The sequence below is a fragment of the Microcaecilia unicolor genome, chromosome 9 (genome assembly GCF_901765095.1).
Source record: "Microcaecilia unicolor chromosome 9, aMicUni1.1, whole genome shotgun sequence".
NCBI lineage: Eukaryota > Metazoa > Chordata > Amphibia > Gymnophiona > Siphonopidae > Microcaecilia > Microcaecilia unicolor.
In genome coordinates, this window is record NC_044039.1 from 206,497,110 (window position 1) to 206,520,401 (window position 23,292).

Consider the following 23,292-nt stretch of genomic DNA (forward strand, 5'->3'; position numbering starts at 1 on the left):
GTGGAGAACTCCGAAATCCCACGGGATACAACAGCAGCAGAAAACAAGTGGGAAATCGACCGTGGACTCCAGAAACGAGAAGGACAACCTTGATACTTCTAAGAAGATTTATTGATAACAAGACTTGACACGGCACCGTGTTTCAGCCTATGGCCTGCTTCAGGAGTCTGTTGATGACAAAATCTCCAATGTAGTATCTTTTTTATCAATACAAAAAGCGTTAAAGAAGGGTCTTGAAAAAGACGTATAATAAAAATCAGTGCTTCCTCTGGTCTCCTAGCTGATGAACTAAATAGAAAATTATTTTCTATTTGGTTCATCAGCTAGGCAACCAGAGGAAGCACTGATTTTTATTGTAAAGTCTTTTTCAAGACCCTTCTTTAACATTTTTTTGCATTGATAAAAAAGATACTACATTGGAGAGTTGTCATCTATTTGTCAACAGACTCCTGAGGAAGGCCATAGGCCGAAACACAGCGCCGTGTCAAGTCTTTTATCAATATATCTTCTTAGAAGTATCAAAGTTGTCCCTCTCGTTTCTGGAGTCCACGGTTGATTTCCAACATAGAACAATGAAATTTGATAAGAAAGGGTTAGGTGGAAACATGCTGGCGAACTGCTGGATTCACTGGTTTTAGCTTACTGCATGCATAGAGTTACAGTTTTGATTTTCTTGGGAAAATCTATGAGACAACAGAGTAAAGCCAGGGCCGGATCAGCCTGTTCCTTGTGACACAGTCAGGTGGTAACCCTAACCACTACAAAGAAATGGCATCAAACAAGCAACCCAGGAGGGAGCTGTAAGGAGCATTAAATATCTTAGAATATTTGAAAAATAAAAGTGCATTACAAGCGCTTAATGAGCCCTCTGTACTGCCTCTATTTACAAGTAGGTCCTGAACAGGGAAAATAGCTTGAATGTAGAGTCTTTGAATGAACCTGGTTCCTGAGCTTCTGAATCTCCTCCTCTCGGTCTTTTATTCTGCTCTGCATGCTGTTCTTTGTCCGATAGAGTTCTTCTTCTGTATATTGCATTTCCTGTAGAAACGAACAGCAATAACTGAAAGCAGTTGGGTATACCTGGCCAATGCTAAATCTTCAATCACAGCAAAGCACATTATATTCCAGCAGTAACAGTAAATTAACAAAAACATATTGCTTTTTTTTTTTTTTTTTTTAAACAAGCTGCTGTTTTTACCTGAAAAATCTTTTTTTTTTTTTTTTTAAATCATCAACTGTCGGGGCTCAAAGACGTCTCTAGTCAGCGACTCCATTGAGACCGCAACCAACCTCTGCTCCAGCCCTTGACTTCGCAAATGGCGGTCCATCGGACCTACAGTGCGTTCAGGCGGCTGGAAGGCTCGAGCAGCTGCCTTCCCCTGACACTTAGGCATCTCGAGACAAACGGAAGAAAAGTGAAGTCTACTGCACTTCAGGTACGTGCGGCCATCTTGGATCCGTCTCACGTCTTCATTTTTATGAAGCAGATTGAGAATGTGTCATCATGCCCTTTCTAACCCTTTGCCGCCAATCTAATTTTTGCAATGATAAAGAAGCACACTGCAGCTTATGTGCTTACATGAACACACTTGATCAAATTTTACCTCTTTCACAAAGTTTAGGTAAAATGACACACACAAGTCACTGACTCATTCTCACTTTCATTTCAGTTATATGCAAGCTAAAAGCTACCACAACATGTACGGCAATGTTTTTATCAATGCAGAATATAGTGTGTGATGTTCAGAACAGAAGACAAAGGAAATTTCTCTTTTCAACAGGGCTGTGGAGTCGGTACACTAAACCTTTGATTCTGACTATCATGCTTTTAATTTTTTGTCCTGACCTAAAGTACTGGGAAATATAGCATTTACCAATATGCATAAAATGATAAAGTTACCATATATTGTAACGTTAAGTTTGAGTCAGTACATTGCCTCCACAGCCCTGTTTTTCAAAGCTGGCAATTACAACTCTCCTTTAGGGGGTCTTTTCTAAGCCACTGTAGCTTTTTTAGCTTGTGGTAGAAATCAGCTGGCAGTAAACAACAAGACACCCGTTATATTCCTATGGGCGCCTCAACGTTTTCCACCAACTGATTTCTACTGCAGCTTAGTGAAAGTTCCCCTTAGTCATGCAACTCATTTGCTCACTAGATGCCAGTGATTTTTTTTAAAGAACTGATTATAAGCAACAATAGCCAGCCAAGGGTCTTACTGTTCCTAATGCATAGGGTTACCATATTTGCCATGAGAAAAAAAAAAAAAGACACAAAATATAATTCAGCCACACCCCGTCACACCCCTGCACCCGTGTCACCTTGACCCCCCCCCCCCCCCCCCAAAAAAAAAAAAACCAGATTCCCTCTCTCTCTCCCCATGTATATGTCTTTATTCCAGCCTCCCTTCACCCACAGGACTCCATTCACATTCCCTTCCCTCCTGTATCTTATTGTAGTGCCCTGGTGGTCTAATGGCTTCTTCAGGGCAAGAAAGAGCCCCCTATTTCCTACCTGGCACTGCCGCAGAGCTCTTGCTCCTGGTGCCGCTTCAAAATGGCTGCCAAGAGTTCAAGCAGTGACCTTGCAAGCCTTCTGCGGAAGTATCACCAGGCTGCTGCTTGACCTCTTGGCAGCCATTTTGAAGCAGCACTGGAAGCAAGAGGTCTGCAGCCAAGCCAAGGGGGCTCTTTCCTGCCCTGAAGAGACCACTAGACCACCAGGGCACAATAATAAGGTAAAGGAGGGGAGGGGAGGATAGGACACCCTGAGGCCCGCCTGCCTGTCCGTCCTGCAGTGTCCTAAAAAAAAAAATAAAAAGACATGTCCAGGAAAAAACAGACATATGGTAAACATACTAAAGCAGAAAGAACAAAAAAAAAAAAAAAACAAGGAGTTAGAGGAAGAGGTCTAAACATAAAAGTAAACACTAATTAAATGTGCCCAAGAGGCAGAGATAGAGGGAAGAAATCAAACTAGGCATGCAGGTTGGAAAAATTGTTCATTTAAATTCTGGCACGGATTTCAGGCCCCACTTTTCTAGAAGATTCAGGGGGGCAGGGGGGAAGATGAGGTGGCACTGTGCCGTGCACCGAAAATGTCTCTTCAGAATTGCTCTCCCCCGACAACTCCACACTTACTTGTTTCAGCCGTTCCAGTTCAGCTTCTAGCTCTTGCTTGGCTCGGTTCTGCTCTGCCACTTGCTCTTGGACTTCCTGAAGCCGTTCCCGCGCTGATTCAGCCTCACTCACTTGCTGTATTTCTAGATCCTTAGGATAGCATCGGGAAGAAAAAAAAACCACAGTTAATATCCATGTCACATAGCCACAGTAGACATTCTTGGTTACTGAAAACAAATTTCTTAAAGGGGCCATTTTGTAACAGGCCACTTACGTGACAAGTCCACAAAGGTGCCTATTTTAAAAGTCTATAATTTGAAAGGAAACAGGCACCTCTATGTGACTTTTTGAAAGAAGCTCCCAGATCCAGCCCCAACAGCGTGCAAATGCTGACACACATTTACACCTGCTCTTAAGATGGTGTAAATGAATGTATGTAAACGTGTATTTTAGAAAGTAAGCGCATGGTTAGGATTTATATACTGCTTATATCCAAGCAGTTTACAAATTTAGATACATAAAATTTATAAAATACATATAGATTGGGGAAGGGTTGGAGGGTGGCTCTGGGGGAATAATTCTTTCAAAACTCTGTTTGATGATATCTGTTTCATTGATGTTTACTCGATACTGGTTTTACTCTTATTGTGTGTCATCAATAAAAATGATTTAACCATAAAATACAAATAGTAACAAAATCAATATCATAAAATATATATCACTAACAAAAATGTTTTACAAAACACATCATATAATACCAAATAATTCAATAAATGTACTGAACTGTTTCTTCAATTCACTATTCAAATCACACCTGCTGAACATCTCCATATGCTCTAACAAACTTTGCAATGGTTTTTAAAAATTTCCAGGTTTGGATGTTGTTCTTATATTCATTGGCCGTTGATTCCACATCATTGGACCTGCAATAGAAAATGTACTCTTGCATGTTTCCTCAAAGTGAACTTTTCTTAAGGCTGGAATATTCAAACCAACCAAATGTCTCAGATCTTTATTTATTTATTTAACTTTTTCAAAAAATTATATTCCACAAAAACACTGGAGAGTGAAGGAAATAAAGAAATACATATCCATAAGGAGAAAAAAATATATATACAATCAGGTAATCAAAATACAAAAGCTTTTGCCCACAAAATAAAGAAGACAAAGAGAGAAATGTACGAAAAAGGAAAAATACAACAACATAAAAGGTGATTCAGTGATCACTCAGCAAGCTGGTTAAGGAATCTCTAGGAATTAACTAACTAGTACAGAGGGCTCCCTTGCAACCAAAAATTCCAGCAGTTGTAGAGGATCAAAAAATAATTAGACCCACCTAAAGAAATACAACACCTACAAGGAAATTTTAACAAAACTGTCCCCTCCAAAACAAGGACCCTTGGTTTTAACCCAAGGGAATCCCAATGTCTGGCTTAGGTCATTGTAGACATGTCAAGAAATACACAAATTAAAGATCCCTAAAACCCCTGCAACATATAATGAAAGTAAAGCTTTAGGATGGTATTACAGTCAGACTCTAGTGCAAAAGTAGCCAGGAGTGTAGATCTAGATGCTATTGGCTCCAACGATGATTCAAGGAACTCTGTTAAGTTCAAAAAGTCCCCTTGTTCAGACCCCTGCCTACCTGCTGCTCCACCATGATTGGACAACGAGACAGAAAAATTATGTATTACCTGATAATTTTCTTTCATTTAATCTCAGCAGATGAATCCACAAATGAGTTATGATCATCTACCAGCAGGTGGAGATAGAGAGCACTGAACCAAACTCAGTCTTATAAGATGGTATTGCTCCTTGGGAAGTTAGTATTTCTCATAACAAAGCAGAAGGAACAATTAGGCACAATAGTTCCCCTTCCTCACAGGGGCAAACACACCAGTAGAACACTTGATAATTGGTGTAACAGTAACATAGTAACATAGTAGATGACGGCAGAAAAAGACCTGCATGGTCCATCCAGTCTGCCCAAGACAAACTCATATGTGTATACCTTACCTTGAATTTGTACCTGTCTTTTTCAGGGCACAGACCGTATAAGTCTGCCCAGCAGTATTTCCCGCCTCCCAACCACCAGTCCCGCCTCCCATCACCGGCTCTGGCACAGACCGTATAAGTCTGCCCTCCCCTATCCTAGCCTCCCAACCACCACCCCCCCCCCCCCACCTGCTCCACCACCCAATTTCAGCTAAGCTTCTGAGGATCCATTCTTTCTGCACAGGATTCCTTTATGCATATCCCACGCATGTTTGAATTCCGTTACCGTTTTCATCTCCACCACCTCCTGCGGGAGGGCATTCCAAGCGTCCACCACCCTCTCTGTGAAAAAATACTTCCTGACATCTTTCCTGAGTCTGCCCCCCTTCAATCTCATTTCATGTCCTCTCGTTCTACCGCCTTCCCATCTCCAGAAAAGATTCGTTTGCGGATTAATACCTTTCAAATATTTGAATGACTGTATCATATTACCCCTGTTCCTCTTTTCCTCCAGGGTATACATGTTCAGGTCAGCAAGTCTCTCTTCATACGTGTTGGAATGCAAATCCCATACCATCCTCGTAGCTTTTCTTTGCACCGCTTCCATTTTTTTAACATCCTTCCCAAGGTAAGGCCGCAAAACTGAACACAATACTCCAGGTGAGGCCTCACCAACGTCTTATACAGGGGCATTAAAACCTCCTTTCTTCTGCTGGTCACTCCTCTCTCTATACAGCCTAGCAATTTTCTAGCTATGGCCACCGCCTTGTCGCACAGCCAGGATAGATAATGCTGCTACCCCAGGAACAGAATCCTGTTCACTTAAAATGGCCATGGGAACCGCACCTGATGAGGCCGGCTGAGGGTAATAAGGCCATGAATCACCATGTGGGAAAGTAATGGCTCTGCCGGGAGAGATGAAGGTTCTGGTGAAACCAAGAAAGAACAACCCACTGGATACAGCCTTGATGCCGATTTCGCTTCTCACAGCGAGGGCAGCATTTAACCATTTCTGCTGCCATCAGAACAGAGAGAAAAGAGAAACTGTGAGATAAACCTGACAAAGAAAATTTAAAGGATCACTCACCCCTTTGCAGTAAATTAGTCACTTCTCTGAGAGTGTAAATGCCAACAAGCAGTTACTCCAAACCCCTGCTAAATGATGTCACCAAATAGGAAGGTTACCCTTAGTGCCTCTTTTCCTCTATTTTTAACCTGTGAGGAAGGAGAATAAACCAAGTGGCTGGATAGGGGTAGAGGGGTGGGGGAGGGACCTGGTACCCGTACCCCCTAAAGATGGCACCACTCAGCCAAGACACCCTCCAAGCTCAACTGGGCCAGGGAACCCAGAACTGGAGCTGTGGTAAAGATGAGACCAGGAGCTTGTGAGAGAATGTCCTCCACCTGCTGAAGATAGAGATATACTAACAAACCGAGGAGCATACCGTCCTATAAGTTCCGTGCTCTATATCTCCACCTGCTGGTATATGGTCATAACCCACATTTCTGGGTTCATCTGCTGCAGATGCCAAGGAAATATAAATATACTGCTCTCACAACAGAGGGTAGATTACCTTCAAGAAGACTCAAAATTTCCTTAAAATATTTCCTCAACGTCTCAACTGGAGACACTAAGAGAGATTTGGGGAAATTCAAAAATCTTAAATTGTTCTTTCTAGTTTGATTCTCTAAATATTCCATCCTTCTCTGAAGAATTCCCCTTTCTTTAGCTTGAGCAGCACTAAATTCCTGAAATTGAGTCTCAAAATTGTCCAGTCTAGCTGCTTGCTGTTCCTGCACCACAGAATGATCAGCATTCTGTGTAACAAAATCCTCCATTTTGTTAGAAATATTTGAAAACTGTATCTGTAGGGAATCGTCAAGTCAAGAGTGACTACTGCAGGCTTGACCAAAGGCCTCTGAGCTCCATTAGAAACCGATGGTTCCTAGGCTCCATCCTGTAGACGAATTTCACCCACTGAAGCGGCTCCAGTCTCCACCAAACTGGAGAGGAAGTCGCCAGCGGCATTCCCTCCACAGTCGTTTCTTCTACACCCCTTAAAAGGGTAGGGGAGCTCACAATGCAAGCCTGGGAAAGACTACCGGGTTGCAGCAGAGGACCCACCTTCCAAACTCTGTCCCAAGGTGCCTTTGGAACCACCTATAGCCAAAGGAGCAATCGAATGGGGCCGGGCCCTGCACATATCCAGTTGTCTGCTTCCTTAGCTTTGCTTTTCTCTTCCCCAATCTGGCGACATACAGCTTCAGACACTCCCGAGGTCAGAATTCCCTGCACCTTCCAACACCATCTTATTAGATCTATCCGGTCACTGCTAAATCCCTCTGCTATTAATGTCTTAATTCACTCGTTGGTCCTTTCTCAACTTGATTATTGTAACTCCCTCTGTTTGGGTATTCGGATTAAAGATCAACATCGTCTACAGTTAGCAAAATACTGCCATAAGAGTCCTCTTGTCATCAAAAAATTCGACCACATTACTCATCTTAAATCGTCCCACTGGCTTCCAATTTCTCACATTACTTATAAAATCCTTTTACTAGTTTATAAACTAGTTTTGCAACTTCTGAACCCATTTAGTTTTTTGTGTTTTTTTTAATTATTTATATTTTAAATCAAATTAAACAAATTGTTACATTTGAACAGGCAATGCAGACAAAAACAATATTTTTATGAGAGACATTATATCTTCCCATAAGGCAAAATCATCAAAGAAAGAAACATTTTACTCTTCTTTAGACCACAACAGGGGGGGGGGGGGGGGGGGGGGAGGTCTACCAAATTAAGAAGACTAAAGTTTATAAGCAATTTAAGAGTGGTAATATGCATAGCATGCGATCCTATCTTATGTTAATACTTGATTTTCTTCAAATGGGTCAACGGTTAGCCAATTTCTTCATATTTATAAATACTTTTAACTGTTCTAGTTAGTGGAAAATATATTTTAAGCCCAGATACTTTACAACACATTTACAGGGGTAATTAAGGTAAAAGGAGACCCCTAAAGATGTAACTTCTGTTCTCAATACTAAAAACAGCTTCCTCCTTTCTTGAGTTTGTTATATCAGGGTTTACCCCTAAAAAATGTCTGCATTTTTTTGAAATATAACCGTAACACAGCATCTTGCTGAAAAATAAAAGAGACGCAATTAGAGTTGATCTTTCAGAGTTTGCATTTAAAGTTGTCTCTAGTATCTCAGTAATATTCAAAGATTCATCTTGATTTTCCTTTGAAATAGCTTGTAGAGTAGTTACAGGTGATTTTTTTAGAGGGGATATAGTATACTACCCCCCATTTAGTTTTTAAGATACCTTACCCCACACTCACGCCCTTAAGATCCTCTCAACTTAATCTCTTTTCTGTTCCGTCTCAGAGAGAGATATTCCAGGAACACAGCAGACATTATATGTTTGCATACCAAGGTCCCAAGCTATGGAACTCTCCTCGCCAAATTACCTCATTAGTCCTCTTTAAAACTGAACTTCAACCTTTTTATTTCGCAATGCTTACACCTAATTTTTTTTTATTTCAGATGGGGCCGCTTTCCTGACTGGCAGTCTTTTTCTCTAACCCTTACTGTTTTTCCCTATTTCCTCTCCTTTCCTATTAAATTTTGTAGTTCTACCCAGCTTCCTCTTGTTTTGTGTAAGTTATGCACGTCACTCATTTATTATTTAGACTGTACGCCACCTAGGTAGTTTGCTCTGTTATGTGGAATCGAAAGCTTTTAAAAAAACTTGAAACTCACACCTCAGATCCTTAATGCACGATTAGGTACATATACTTTCATTACTACTGATAAGTCAGGAGCAGATTCCTGTTTTAAGACTAACAGCAGCATCACTTTAAATACGGTATGTTCTTGGATTAGCAACCAATGAAATTTATACAAAACAGGTATAATGTGTTGGTAACACGAATAGCCATAAGTCAGTCTGGCAGCTGCACTCCAACCAAACTATGCCCTAGCAAATCACAGATCATGTAACACTAGGCACAATCTTTACAAAACCCTTTTCTGTTTTGTACAACAAGCGTCACACAAGAAAGGGCTTTATAAAATTTCCTCCTAAAAGTATTTCCAAGTTCCTAAGTTGAAACCACAAGACCAACCCGAACTTCCTGAACCGGATGGCACAGGAGCCAACATGGCAGGGAAGCCTGTTTCTTATGCAACTAAAGCCAGCCAGGTGAAGGAAACAGGTTGCAGGTTCCAAGAGCAAGGGCGACTGGGTGAAGAATGGCTGGGTATGACAGACAGAGAGAGAGACTGCGACTGACCGACCAACCATTTTTCCCACATGCCAGGGCCCTTTTTACTGCAGTGGACAAAATGCCCCCCCCCCAAACAAAATGGCCACGCGGTAAGATAACCCTTACTGCGCGGCCATGTGGCGAGCAGCACTTACCGCCATCCATTGAGGCGCCGGTAAGAACTCCCACGATAATTACCAATGGGTTAGCGCCCCGCGCTACAGAATAAAAAAAATTTTTCCAGAGCACCAGAAATGGTGCACGCTCCGGCTGGAATTACCACCGGCGTCCTCACTGGGCCAGCGGAAAACCCGCGCTGGGCTTACCGCCGCTTAGTAAAAGACCCCCTCAATGAGGTTCTCTTGGCCTGCTGGAGACAATAGGACATGTGTATGAAGTTCCCTACCTGTAACTCCGATCTCAGCTGCTGGATCTGTCCCATCAGCTTTTGTATTTCTTCTCTCTGCATGTCTCGCTCGTGTCTTAGTTCTTCTAGTTCCATGGTGCTGACGCTATCCAGCCCCTCGATACCTGAGCCTTCTTTAAGGCTGTTGATCAGCTTCTCTTTAGACTACATAGGAGAAAATAACTTGTATATTTGTACGTGCTTATTAAAGTAAGAATGATTGTAAGAGACATAATCTGACTGAAAGGTTACATGCTTGTCATTTTAAAATATGAAATCTTGAAAAGGTATTCCATTTGGAAAGCACAGCAATATCTTAATATGAGCGTCAAGAATAAAGATTTAAAAAAAAAAAAAAAAAAAAGTAACCTAGCACTACAAAATAACTTTTGAAGCCGGTATAGATGGGCATCTTCCTCCTCCTTTCCACTTCCTTCACTCCCTATATTAATACATCACTTCCTCTCTGCTTGATAATTCAGAGTTAAAGAAATCTCCACTTGGCTAAGTTATCTATAAAAAGTAGATAGATACACAAAGCATTCATTAAATTCCTTAACTAGTCAAATCTGTTTTATTCACAAGAACCTAGTTGTCGTGTGAAAGCCAAAAATCTGCATCTTCTGCTCCTTTAAAACTGATTTGAGTTCTCAGAGAAGATACTGAAATCACACATTAATCCAACAGAACATGTGTTTTTAGGGCCACTCTCATCCCAAGAATGGTTCTGGGCCCGATGCTCACTTGCAGAATGCGGGTGGCTTTTTGCTTGTAGTCCAACATTTCCTGTTTAGCAGAGTCCGTGCTGGCTTTGGCTGCTTTGATCTGCTGCTGTAGGTCATCGGCACGCCTCCTCTCTTCCAGGTGTTTCTTCTCTGCAGCGGTAACTGCTTCTGCCAAATTTTGACGCTCGGATTCCATTTTACCAAGGCGAGCTGCAAACTCATTCTGTCATCAAACCAAGAAACTCACATTACTACTAATACACTGCCCTCAATGTTGCCAATCTTTTTTTTTTTTTTTAAATAGGTATTCTCAGTGAGAGGTTTCTTTAACCCTTAGTAAACAGCATCCAGATGACAACGGGCTGAATGGCCTTTAACCTATGGACTGAAGACTGTTTAGGCAGGGGTGCTGAATCCATTTCAATATCAGGTAGCATGGGGTGGGGAGGAATGCACTTTAAGGAGCAAATTTTATAAAGTAACTAGGAAAAAATGCCCGTTTGAGCGGAATGAAACGGGCGCTAGCAAGGGGCCCCCTCCCTCCGTCCCTCGAAGCTACTTGCCTTGTTCGCCCTCCCTCCGTCCCTCGAAGCTACTTGCCTTGTTCGCTGTGGGCCGTTTCGGCCCTCGAGTGTCAATAGCTCCGCCCTCGACGTCTTGACACGAGGGCGGTGCAGACACTCCAGGGCACACCGGATATCTCGGGCGCCTCAACTTCCGTGGAGGCTTCAGAACGTTGCGGTTGCCTTTTATATATATAGATTTTTGAGTGTATGTGGCCACATGCAGTGCAAATGTCCTCTTATCAAGGACTGACCGGCATAAAAGCATGTGCCAGGACATGTACTGTGCTGGTAGGCGTCTATAGGGGCAGAGATTGGGCCGAATTCACAAGTACGTGCATAGATTATTAAATATACTATCAGGGTGGGAACTTGAATAATCTAGGTGTGATTTCTGCTGTAGACACTAGCGTTTTACAAAACACACAAGTGCCTATCAAGCTCATTTTCAAAGCACTTAGCCTCCCAAAGTTTCATAGAAACCTATGGAACTTAGCCTCCCAAAGTGCTTTGAAAATATGCCTCTATATGTCTTTGTAAAACAGAAGTGGACCAACCAGGGGAAAGGGGAATAGTCTGCAGTCACTTGGGGCTTACATTTGCAGAGAGCTGCACATCTTTCTGTGATATTTCTTGTGTGTCCAGTTAAATTCACTTGGTACACATTTTTTTTTTTGGGGGGGGGGGGGGGGGGGGAGAGATGGGATCTTAAGAGTTGGGTATTGGAAAAACAGGAGAAGGATAGAAAACAGGGGTAAATGAAGGAATGCGGGGGATATTGGCGGAGACATTATTTCAGAGAAGGGGAGGGGGATCTCAAGAGGACAATGGAGTCTCAGGCAAGATGAGCAAAGGGAGGACAGAAGAAATTCAGACAGAAAAGGGAGGGACGATCCCCTCACATTCCACCCTTCACCTCCTCTAATCCCCTAAATCTACAGCCTACAGTATCTTGCACACCTACAGTAACACCCCACCGCATCTCTGAACCCAATTCCCACACCTTCTGACCACCTTTATTCACGTACCACAGCAACCCTAGACCCCCTGACACTTATTTTCCCCACACCCATTCTCTTCCTGCCATCATCGCTGCCAACCCCCTCATTTCACCCCATGATCCCTTCTCAAATCTCTTAATTCACACCATTCTGCCGTGTGTTTATTTAAGCATTCTGCTAATCTAAAATTTAATTTGAATTCAGCAGGATTACAAGCATTAAAAAGATAAAACCACACCTAAATATGACATAAAAATCATAAATCAAGACTAAGACCGAAATAAAACTGGAATCTACATTGCTACAGAAAGTCCATGCCTCTCTAAACATTTTTCACATTTTGTTGTGTTAGCGACAGACCTACAATTATTTACTCCTAGGGGAATTCTGTGCAACTGCACAACACAGAATTCCCCACCTCCACAGAGCGCACAGAATTCTGCAAAGGCACCAGTGTCAAGTCTCACCTCAGCTCAATCTTTCTCCCCCTCCCCCACAGAGATATGCAGAAAGAGGAGGAGGAAGTGAACCACTGCACACTGGGCCGCTTCCTCCTCCTCTGCCTGCCTAGATCCGACTGTTTTTGTGAACCCGTGGGGCCGAGCTTCTTTCCTTAAAAACATCAATATGACCATACCAGCAGCTTCTGGAAGTATTTAGGAGGCCTAATAAAAGAGCCTCGTGGCCAGGACATGACCCATAGGTCATATGGTGACACCCCTGGTCTAATATCATAATCTGATTAACCATTTGTCCATGGTGAAGGCCCAAACAGATCTTCTAACTTACAATTCACTTGTCACACTGCTCTTTCCAAATTTTCATACAAATGAAAAAAAAACTTTTGTAATATAGCATCAAGTTTTGATTACTTACTATAGTTTTAGGGCTCTATATCACAGCTGGGATCTTGAAAAGTATTTGTGACCTGGATTGGCCACTGTTGGACCTTCAATCTGTCCCAGTACGGCAATACTTATGTACTTATAAAGAAGCACCAAAAGTCGCAAAAGGTGGCCACACAAGCCACACGAACAACCAAGAAAAGTGAAAGAAGCCAACCACAATATCCAAGGTGACCAAAGTTTACTCTTCAATCAGAAAATGCTGACAGAATAACCCAAAGCAGACTGATTCGACAAACACAGTCTTCGTCGGGGGTTTCTTTCAGATCACCACATTAAGCATCGTCACGCTCAAAAAAAAAAAAAATCTGATTACTTTAGAGACGCACAGTGACGCAGTGCTCCATGTTCACCAAATGCTGCATACGCACTGTGTCACTGTGCGTCTATAAAGTAATCTGATTTTTTTTGTTTTTGAGTGCGACGATGCTTAATCTGCTGATCTGAAAGAAAACCCTGAAGAAGACTGTTTGTCGAAACACGGCCCCTGTTCGGTTATTTTGTCAGCATTTTCTGACTGAAGAGTAAACTTTGGTCACCTTGAACATTGTGGTTGGCTTCTTCCATTTTTCTTGGTTGTAACAATATCATAATCCAGCCTGCACTACCAGTAATGGCCAGATGTGGACCAGTGGTAGTGCTGGATCCAGTGTAATCTAGAGTCAGTTAACATAATGAGCTTTTGTATATCAGGTCAGCAGAGGTATGACACCAGTTATCATCCAACACCGGAGTAACAAAGGAGCTGCAATCTGTTTCCCTAACAAAGACAGTCTCACAAAGAAAAGGCAGAAAAATTAGGAAAACCCGGACAGCAGAAAATGAAACCTCACAGCCCCCTCCCCCATCGCACAGAGGAGGCTTTTAAATAATTAAAAACGGCTAAATGAGATGAATACAAAATCAAAACCTCTAAAATGGCAAATTGCTACAAGTTTCTAAACAGCCAATACAAATACTTAAGAAAATCAAACCAACCTATGCAAGAAAGCACTAACAGGGAAGTATGTCATATTTTATTACTGCAACCCGCCTAGTTAATAGCACAGGCTAGAAATTTATAATATAAGTACAGACGCCCAATGTGCTGAGACACTTCTAGGAATGAGGAAGTCACTTTGGAGGAATATATGTATGTCACCACTCTTAAAACCAAGCACAGTATTAGAGATGAGATTTTACTGTTTTTAAAGTTCTCTAACTTATCAATACTATCTTCTCCCCCTTCCCAACTCTGAGCACATGGATTGGAAGGCCTCTGCCACAGGACACAGTTTATTCCTTATATACATAGAAGCATACTGTATTACACACACAGCCAGATTTTTTCCTTCCTTTATAATTTTAGAGGTGAGGAAAAAAAAAAAGACAGCAGAAAAGAAAACTGAGAACCCCCCTCCCCCCTCTACACACACTTGCTGAAAGAGATGAGGAGAGGCACCTGCATCTGTCTGTGACTGTCTTGCTCCCGTCTGAGTGAGCTTTCCGTTTCACGAAGCCTCTCTTGCAGCGTCTGCAGGGCCTGGCTCTGGATACTGCTCCCTTCGCTGTGGTCCTGGAGAATTCTGTAAGAGGAACAAGGCTATTGAGTCTCAGTCGCATTCAAAAGATGGGTTGTTATTTGGCTCTGTTTACAACCCAAGATTAGCTCCACCAAAGGCTGCGCCAGTTTTAAAAGCTGCTCTACTGTAAAGACATCCAAAATTGTTCCCAGCATCCTACTCAACTCACATATCTTTAAGTACTTTGCAAACATATCATTTTGATAATATGGATCTTCTGACATAACACAGGTACTGCAGAATCAACTTATCTTAAGGAGCCGCATGTGAATCATCATTGATCCAGAATTTTTTGTTTGAATAACATTGCAGTAAAAATAAAAAAAAAATAGAGCTACTTAGCGTCAAGCTTCAAAAACAGTCAGAACCTCTGCCGACATGGCCAGGTTTCGTTTTTCTTCAGGGAAGAGATTAAGAGGTCCTTTTACAAACATGCGCTGAAAAACGGCCTGCGGTAGGGTAGGGGCGGGTTTTGGGCACGTGTGGAATCATTTTCAGCGCACCTGTAAAAAAGGCCTTTTTTTTTTTTTTTTTTTTGCTGAAAACGGACGAGCGGCAAAATCAAAATTGCCACGCGTCCATTTTACTGCCAGCCATAGACCTAGCGGCAAAGAATTTGGGCGGTAATGACCTACGCACATGAGATGTCACTCGGCGCGTGTAAAATAAAAAATATTTTTCAAACACACGTAGCGGACACATGTCAAAATTGAAATTACTGCAAGGGCCACATGGTAACCGGGCAGTAACTCCAATTTGGCATGCGTTGGGTGTGCCTATGCGGCTTAGTAAAACGGGTCCTAAATTTATTTCTTCTCACTCCATTCTGCAGAACCTGTGTTGTTATATCTGAAGATCCATATTATTTAATTGATATGTTTGCAAAGTAAGGAAAAATTAATTCTTACCTGATAATTTTCTTTCCATTAGTCTCAACAGATCAAGCCAGAGACTTGTGGGTTGTGTCCGTCTACCAGCAGGTGGAGATAGAGAGAACCTCCGAGGTTTGCTATATGTGGACCTGTGCAGCCAAGTAAACCTCAGTATGAATGATACCAAAGCAGTGGCATGGAAACAATAGAAAACTCTCCTGACACTGCCAGACCAAATGCCCAACATACTTTCACCACTTCTAACTTTATTTCTTTGTATTATTTAATCAAACGAAGGCACAATCAGAACAACGAAATCCAAAAAAACAACCAAAACAAAACCGCAGACAGTAAGTCCAGTGGGGGGGCCTCTGGATTGATCTGTTGAGACTAATGAAAAGAAAATCATCAGGTAAGAATTCATTTTTCCTTCCATAGCGTCCCACAGATCAATCCAGAGACTTGTGGGATGTACCCAAGCAGTCCTCAGGTAGGGCGGGACACCCCCAACCCAGCAGAAATCACCGATGAGCCAAACATTGCATCTTGCCAAGCTGCCACATCCACCCGATAATGACGAGTGAACATATTGACCGAAGCCCATGTAGCGGCTCTGCAGGTATCTTTCCAGAGAAACCAAACGGGACTCTGCATAGGAGGAATCCTGAGCTCGTAATTTGCGCAGGGGTTTGCTTGCCCAAAGCCACGTAGGCCGAAGTGATGGCCTCCCACACCCAACGGGCTATGGTGGCCTTGGAAGCCATATGCCCCTTCCTATTGCCTCCAAAAAGGACAAAGAGATGGTCCGAAAGATGAAATTCATTGGTCACCTCCAAATACCTAAGAAGAGCCCGTCTCACGTCAAGGCAGTGAAAAGCCCAGAATTGCTTGGGGTAATCTTCCCGGCGAAAAGCCGGCAAATGCAGGGACTGCCCCAAGTAGAAAGGAGAAACCACTTTAGGCAAAAACGAAGTCCTAATCGAAACTCCTGCCTCCATAAAACTAATAGCTACTAGGAAAATCGCCTTCAAGGTGAGATCCTTAACCATAATCCCCGATAAGGGTTCAAAAAGAGGACGCTGAAGCGCTTTGAGAATTAGATTAAGGTTCCAGGATGGCAGAACTGGTAGGTGCGGAGGACGCAACCGATTTACGCCCCTCAAAAAATGAACCACATCTGGGTGAGAGGCGATGGACACCCCATGAAGCCAGCCTCTAAAGCATGCCAGAGCTGCCACCTGCACCTTAAGAGAACTCAACGACAGACATTCCTGTACACCCTCCTGAAGAAACGCGAGTATAACCGATACTGAGGCTGCTGACAATCCTGAATTCGCACACCACGAATCGAAAGTACGCCATACCCTAGCATAAGCTATCGAGGTGGATCTTTTCCGAGCCTGCAGCATCGTAACGATAACCATGTCCAGATAACCTTTCCTTCTCAACTTCGCCCTTTCAAGGGCTATGGCGTAGGACCAAAGGGGGAGGGATCCTCCATCACGACTGGACCCTGCAGCAAGAGACCGTCCTGCGCTTGGAGCTGAAGAGGACGATTGAACAGGAGCCTGAACATATCTGCGTACCACAGACGTCTGGCCCAATCCGGTGCCACCAGGATCACTCGACCGGGATGACTGGCAATGTGAGTCAGTAACCTGCCCACCATAGGCCACGGGGGAAAGGCATAGAGCAGGCCCCTGGGCCAAGGTTGTAGAAGAGCATCGATGCCTTCTGAACCCAGCTCTCTTCCCCTGCTGAAGAAACGGGGAACCTTCACATTGAATGCAATGGCCATTAAATCCATCACCGGCATCCCCCAACGGGCTGCTATCTGATCGAAGGCCAGAGGGGAAAGTGTTCACTCCCCGGCTCCAACTGGTGGCGACTGAGAAAGTCCGCTTGCACATTCTGTGACCCCCATTATATGAGCCACCGTCAAGAGAGATAGATGAGTCTCTGCCCAACGGCAGATCAGAGCCGCCTCGTGCGCCAGTGGTGCACTCCTGGTGCCCCCCTGACAGTTCACGTATGCGACCGCCGTTGCATTGTCCAAGAGAACCCGAACCGGGCAACCGTGGAGAAGAGACAGAAACTCCTGAAGGGCCAGACGAATCGCCGCTTTCTTAGTGACCGCTGTGATTAAGGACTCCACCGTACGGACCTTCAGCAAGTCTAAGCCAGCAGCAGGCAGCGCACAAAGACACGACACAGCTCTAGCAACCTTAAGCCCACTGTCTGGCATATCCCACTGCGCTGAAATAAGGATCTTCATGGCCTCATGCACATGAAAGGAACGAGGTGGGCATTTGGTGAGGGCACCGGACCCGTTCCCCCTGACGATTCAGGGGGTGAAATGGCCAAAACCTCTAAAGCCCTAACCATCAGGGAAGGAAGCTCTTCCTTGCAAAAAAGACGAGCAGCCGTCAGATCACCCCCCTCCTCAGAGGGCAGGGCGACCTCATCTGCCAAATCCAATGATTCTGAGGGAGAGCCTGGAGACAAAACCGGGCCATCTGTGTCAGATAGCTCCTCGGGATCCAAAATCTCCATCTGGGGACGTTTTGGCAGGAAAGACTGAGAGGCTGCCGCAACCAAAGTTTTGATGAGGAAGAGATGGGGCTGCCTGAAGAGAAGCTCCTGACTTCTTCAGAAGAAAGGCATTGTGCATTAATAAAACAAAATCCGGGGAAAAAAGAACTGAAAGGGACTGCCCTGCTCCCTCTACATCGCTTCCTTCCATCGGAGCCTGTGCCACAGAAGCGCGCTGCGCCTCTTGCCTATCTACCACCACGTGCAGAGCGGGTCGCACCTGAGAGGAAAAAATGGCACTGCACTAACTGTCCCAAGGAAACCGCCAAAACTATCCCCTGTGCTTCTGACTTACCGGACGCCTGAGGGGAACCCCCGTTGCGCTGAACACCCGCTGTGGGCTGACGGCGGCAAGACTCACACTCCCCTGATGCTGCTCTCCGGCCCCCACACCGGGAGCAGTGCATAGCCGCCTCAGAAGGCACCGACATGCTCCACAAATGCCTGCCCCAAAACTGACTCGGCAGACAGTCTAGTTCCTCTGTATGATTAAACAAAAACAAAGTCTCTTAAAGAGTCGCTTACCTTTTTTTTTTTTTTTTCCAGGAGAGAAAGGAAACACCCGATCAGGCCAACAGCCCCGGGCGATGGAGAAAAGGTAGGGGGAGACCGGGAGGGACCTGGCACCACCAGGTGTACACCACAAACTGCAAACAGCCACTCAATCCCTGTCTGTGCTAAACTAGGCCCAAAGGACACCAGTAGCCAGATCAAACCAGAGCTGCACAGAGATATCCCTCCATCTGCTAGATAGAGAGAATACTGAGGTTTACTTGGCTGCAGAGGTCCACATATAGCAAACCTCGGAGGTTCTCTCTATCTCCACCTGCTGGTAAAGGGACACAACCCACAAGTCTCTGGATCTGTGGGACGCTATGGAATTAAAGATATACCAGTTACATAGGATACTGGGAACAGTTCTGGATATGCTTTAAGGTCCTTGCACATTAAGTTTTTGTAATTTTCAATTTATCGTATACTGTAAAGATAGACACCCACGAGTGCAAACCATGCAGAAATTAAACAACAAAGGACAGTAGGTACTGGTAAATTTAAACAGTAACTACTTTCTCCCTACGGGCAAAAAGGGAGCCAGCCATGTTTCAGATACAGGAAAATGATGTGGTCCACACAAAGTGGTTTACAGTACCGGGATTTTTCGCTCTGAAGCATTTCCAGCAGCTCTGTGCGGCTGCGGACTAACTCGTCAGCCTCTTGTAGTCTCACTTTCAGCACAGCCAGTTGGGAATCCTTAGCAGCGGCTGCTTCACTCAGGTCGTCCACCTGCGCTCGGAGCTCTCGCACCACACGGTCACTCTTGGAATTATCCATGTTCCACTGCTCTACTCTTACTCGGGCCTTATTTAATTCTACACGTACAAGAAAAAGAATATATTACCCTTGACACCCAAAATTCACCCACATCACAATCATCTTTCCAAGCTAGAGCGCCATGTTATTTATTGGCTAAAGCTTTGTAGTCCCAAAATTACCAAAGAGCAGAAGTCCAAAAATCCGGATCGCTGAGGGATCGAGTCAGTCTGGATTTTTGGATTTTCCAGATTCTCAGCCAGCAACCTCTCCCTCTTGGTTTCCTCAAATTCTTTTGGCGGGGGGAAAGAGAGAGAAGAATGCTGCCTGGCTTAAATGGTGTCTTAGTGATTGGTTGGTGTTTCCCCATGAAAGCTGTTTTTTTCTCTCTACCGTTGCTAATGCAGGATGGGGACAGGAGCATTAGACCTCCACCACTCCACCATTATCTACACCTCTCTCTTCCTTACCTCCCTCTCTCCACGATCCAGTGTCTTTCTTCCCCACTCCCGGCCCTGACCGCTTGCACCCTCTCTAACCTGAAGTCTTCGTAGTGCCAGCAGCAGCCTCCTGGCTGCTTCCAGCATGCACCGGGCCTTTCCCCTCTGACCCATACTGCCCCTTCCGGTTACGGGTCAGAAGGGAAGGCTGCCACTGGCAATGACTTCAGGACAGAAAGGGAACAAGCGGGCAGGGCCGGGAATGTGGCGGAAAAAAGCCGGATTGTGCGGGGAGGGAGTGAAGGAGGAGGGAGACAAAGCCACAGGAGGGCCTTGGTGGTCTGGATTTCTGGACTTCTACTGTACTGCCTTTTTGTGGAGACAAATTTTCAACTTTAAAATTGTAACAGAGGAAATTTAACAAACCCTAGTACAACAAGACACATGCACATCAACAGAAAACTACAATGGTTTCCATTATTAGCAGTCTTGGGAAGATATTAATAAAAACACCCCATAGATTTTTTTTAGAAACAATGTGAAACAAAAATGAAAACAATTTGAGAAATATTCAAAACGTAAATAAAGAATAAAATCCCACTGAAAGAAACTCAACTGGTAAAAGCGATGACGTGGGGTGGCGGGAGAGGGGACATATGTATTTATCTGCCCCTATTATCGTGGACTTCTTCCAGAAACCACTACATTGCTAAATGGGAAACTGACTTGGGAACAACATATGATATAAAGTGTTGGGAGAAAGGGTTTAGGAAATTATTAAAGGTGTCCATTGCTAGCAAAATAACAGAGAGCGGTTACAAGATTCTATATAGATGGTACTATACTCCAGTACAACTGTATAGAATGCACAAACATGGATCAGATGCTTGCTGGAGACAACGAGGGCCTAAAGGTGACTTCTACCACATTTGGTGGCTACACCCCAAGGTCTGCATGTTCTGGTCTGCAGTGATAACATTATTACAATATATCACTTTGTTAGCATTCCCTAAAATGGCTGAATGCTGTCTACTTCATTTCAAGGTATTTGTGACCTGGATTGGTCACTGCTGTAACCATTCGGCAATTCCATCACCATATGTATCAAACATATAAACGGCGAGTGACCGACTCACTCGCAAATGTGCAGTAGAGACTTCCCTCTCTGTCCCGCCCCCGCGTCAATACGTGATGATGGGGGCGGGACAGAGGGAAAGTGCGCCGAGGTCGCTATCGCTCCACCCCCCCACCCGAGGTCACCGCTACCGCTCCCCCACCCGGTGTCGCTGCCGCCAGCCCTCCACCCGACCCAGGCCCTCTCTCCGCTACTGAACTTACATCCATTTGCCGGAACGCAGCAGGGCAGATCAGCTGAGCTGCCGTCCGCCTTCCTTCCCTGCCTGTGCCCCGCCTTCGCTGACGTTACGTCACACGAGGGCGGGACACAGGCAGAGAAGGAAGGCAGACAGCAGCTCAGCTGATATGCCCTGCTGCGTTCCAGCGAATGGATGTAAGTACAGTATCGGAGAGAGGGCCTGGGCCGGGTGGAGGGCTGGCGGCGACTCCGGGGGTGGGGGTGGGAACGGTAGCAGCGACCTCGCGGGGGGGGGGGGGGGGCAGCGTCGACCTCCAATACCAGCCCCTTTTAACAGGCTCAACAGCTAGTCATAAAATAAACAACACATCGTCTGCCAACACCATCTACACAATAAAGCACAGTGGTGGCAGCTTTATAATATAGGAATGCTTTGCAGCTCCAGGACAGGGAAGCTTGTGAAGAAATGGTACAAAATACAAACAAATCCACAGATCTAGCACAAGGAAGAAAATTCACCTTTCAGCAGGACAAGGATACCAAGCTTAAAGCAAAATCAACAATGAAAAGACACAGCAAGACAAAATGCCCTCTAGTGACCCAGTCAAAGCCTAAACCTGAACCCAACAGAAATCTGTGACAAGAACTGAAGACTGCAGGCCACAGGCAATCCCCAGCCAACTTGGAAGAACCAGAGCTATAAACAGACAAAAATGCACCCCCCCCCCCCCCAGCCATACAAAGCTGGTGAACATTTCTGCAGTGCTGTTAAATGTGTACATTTTTTATATTGTTTCATGATAGTCATATTATTAGGTTTCAATTTGCTGTTTCCATTTACCTCATTTATTGTATTTATGTTTATCTTTGGACATTATTGTTATGCTGTTAACAAAATTGTAAGTTTTATGTTAAACAGTACCTGTTATACACGGCCTTAGGAGGATCTCTTCAAAAAGGTGATTAATAAAATAAACATTTATCCTGAATGGCTCCTGGCAGTTGCTGCTGCAAAATGGGCTCCCACCAAGTACCGACTCAAGGGGTGTGAAGACTTAAGAATAAGATACCAAAGAGTCTGTTGCGCCAATTTCCTTTTAAATTAATTCTACAGTTGTTTTTCCCCCACATTGAAACTATAGCATGTGTCGCAACAATCTCCTAATTTTAATGCATTTTAATTGCATTTTTTTTATACACAAGAATGTGGAAAATCTACAGGTGTGAAGACTTTTTCAAGGCCTGTATATCCACATACAAATATACGCAAAACCAGAGAGGACAGAACTCCTGCAGACCTAACCAGGCAACTACAATTTAATGCTTGTTGCCAGCAGAGGCTGCCAAGGGCAAGTGGGACATGGGAAAAAGAGAATCAACTATGGTCCATAGTCTGTTATTGAGATGGATACAGGGGCAGCCACTGCTTGCCCTAGGATTGATAGCATGGAATGTTGCTATTAATTGGGATTCCAGAATGTTGTTATTGTTTGGGATTCCGGAATGTTGCTACTAATGGTATTTGTGACCTGGATTGGCCACTGCTGGGAAGCAGGATACCGAGCTAGATGGACCATTGGCTATTCTTATGTTCTTATGGCCCAACTGGAAATAGGGGAGGACCCAACGCCTCCAGGTTTCCAGAGGTGGCACCTGACTGGACACGTGGGTGCTGGAGTTTAAAATGGGAATAAAACCTTTTCCATTCCTACAAACAGGCCCCAAATGAAGCCAAAGAACAAAAAAAATGTTATAAACAGACAAGCAGTTTGCTGTTCTTTATATTTCCCAGCTCTTAAAAATTTTGGATGGTATCTGACTTTTACAAATATACTAGTAAAAGAAGCCCGTTTCAGAGCAAATGAAACGGGCGCTAGCAAGGTTTTCGTTGCCAACACCCACCTCCCTCCCTCCCTGGCCAACTCCTTCGTTGTTCTGGCATTGCTCCGCCCCCGTCATGACGTTTGACGCAAGGGCGGGGCCGAGCGATTTGCCACCCCCCGCTTCCCTCCCTCCCTCCCTGCCAACCCCTTCGTTGTTTTGCCATTGCTCCGCCCTCGAGGGCGGGGCCCGGAGCGATTTCCCACCCCCCGCCTCCCTTCCTGCCAACCCCTTCATTGTTCTGCCATTGCTCCGCCCTCGAGGGCAGGGCCCAGAGCGATTTCCCACCCCCGCCTCCCTTCCTGCCAATCCCTTCATTGTTCTGCCATTGCT

The 23,292-nt window shown here is 44.5% G+C and overlaps 1 protein-coding gene across 1 annotated transcript in view; it reads right to left on the minus strand.

The window, feature by feature from the left end:
- GOLGA5 (golgin A5) overlaps positions 1-23,292 on the minus strand; it is a 52,012-nt gene that overhangs the window by 14,778 nt on the left and 13,942 nt on the right. The window contains exons 4-9 of the mRNA XM_030214488.1: positions 19,163-19,382; positions 14,428-14,551; positions 10,537-10,740; positions 9,793-9,957; positions 3,139-3,267; positions 940-1,038 (exon numbers count right to left, since the gene is read on the minus strand). Coding sequence (XP_030070348.1) covers positions 940-1,038; positions 3,139-3,267; positions 9,793-9,957; positions 10,537-10,740; positions 14,428-14,551; positions 19,163-19,382 — 941 coding nt within the window. The remainder of the gene's footprint in view (positions 1-939; positions 1,039-3,138; positions 3,268-9,792; positions 9,958-10,536; positions 10,741-14,427; positions 14,552-19,162; positions 19,383-23,292) is intronic.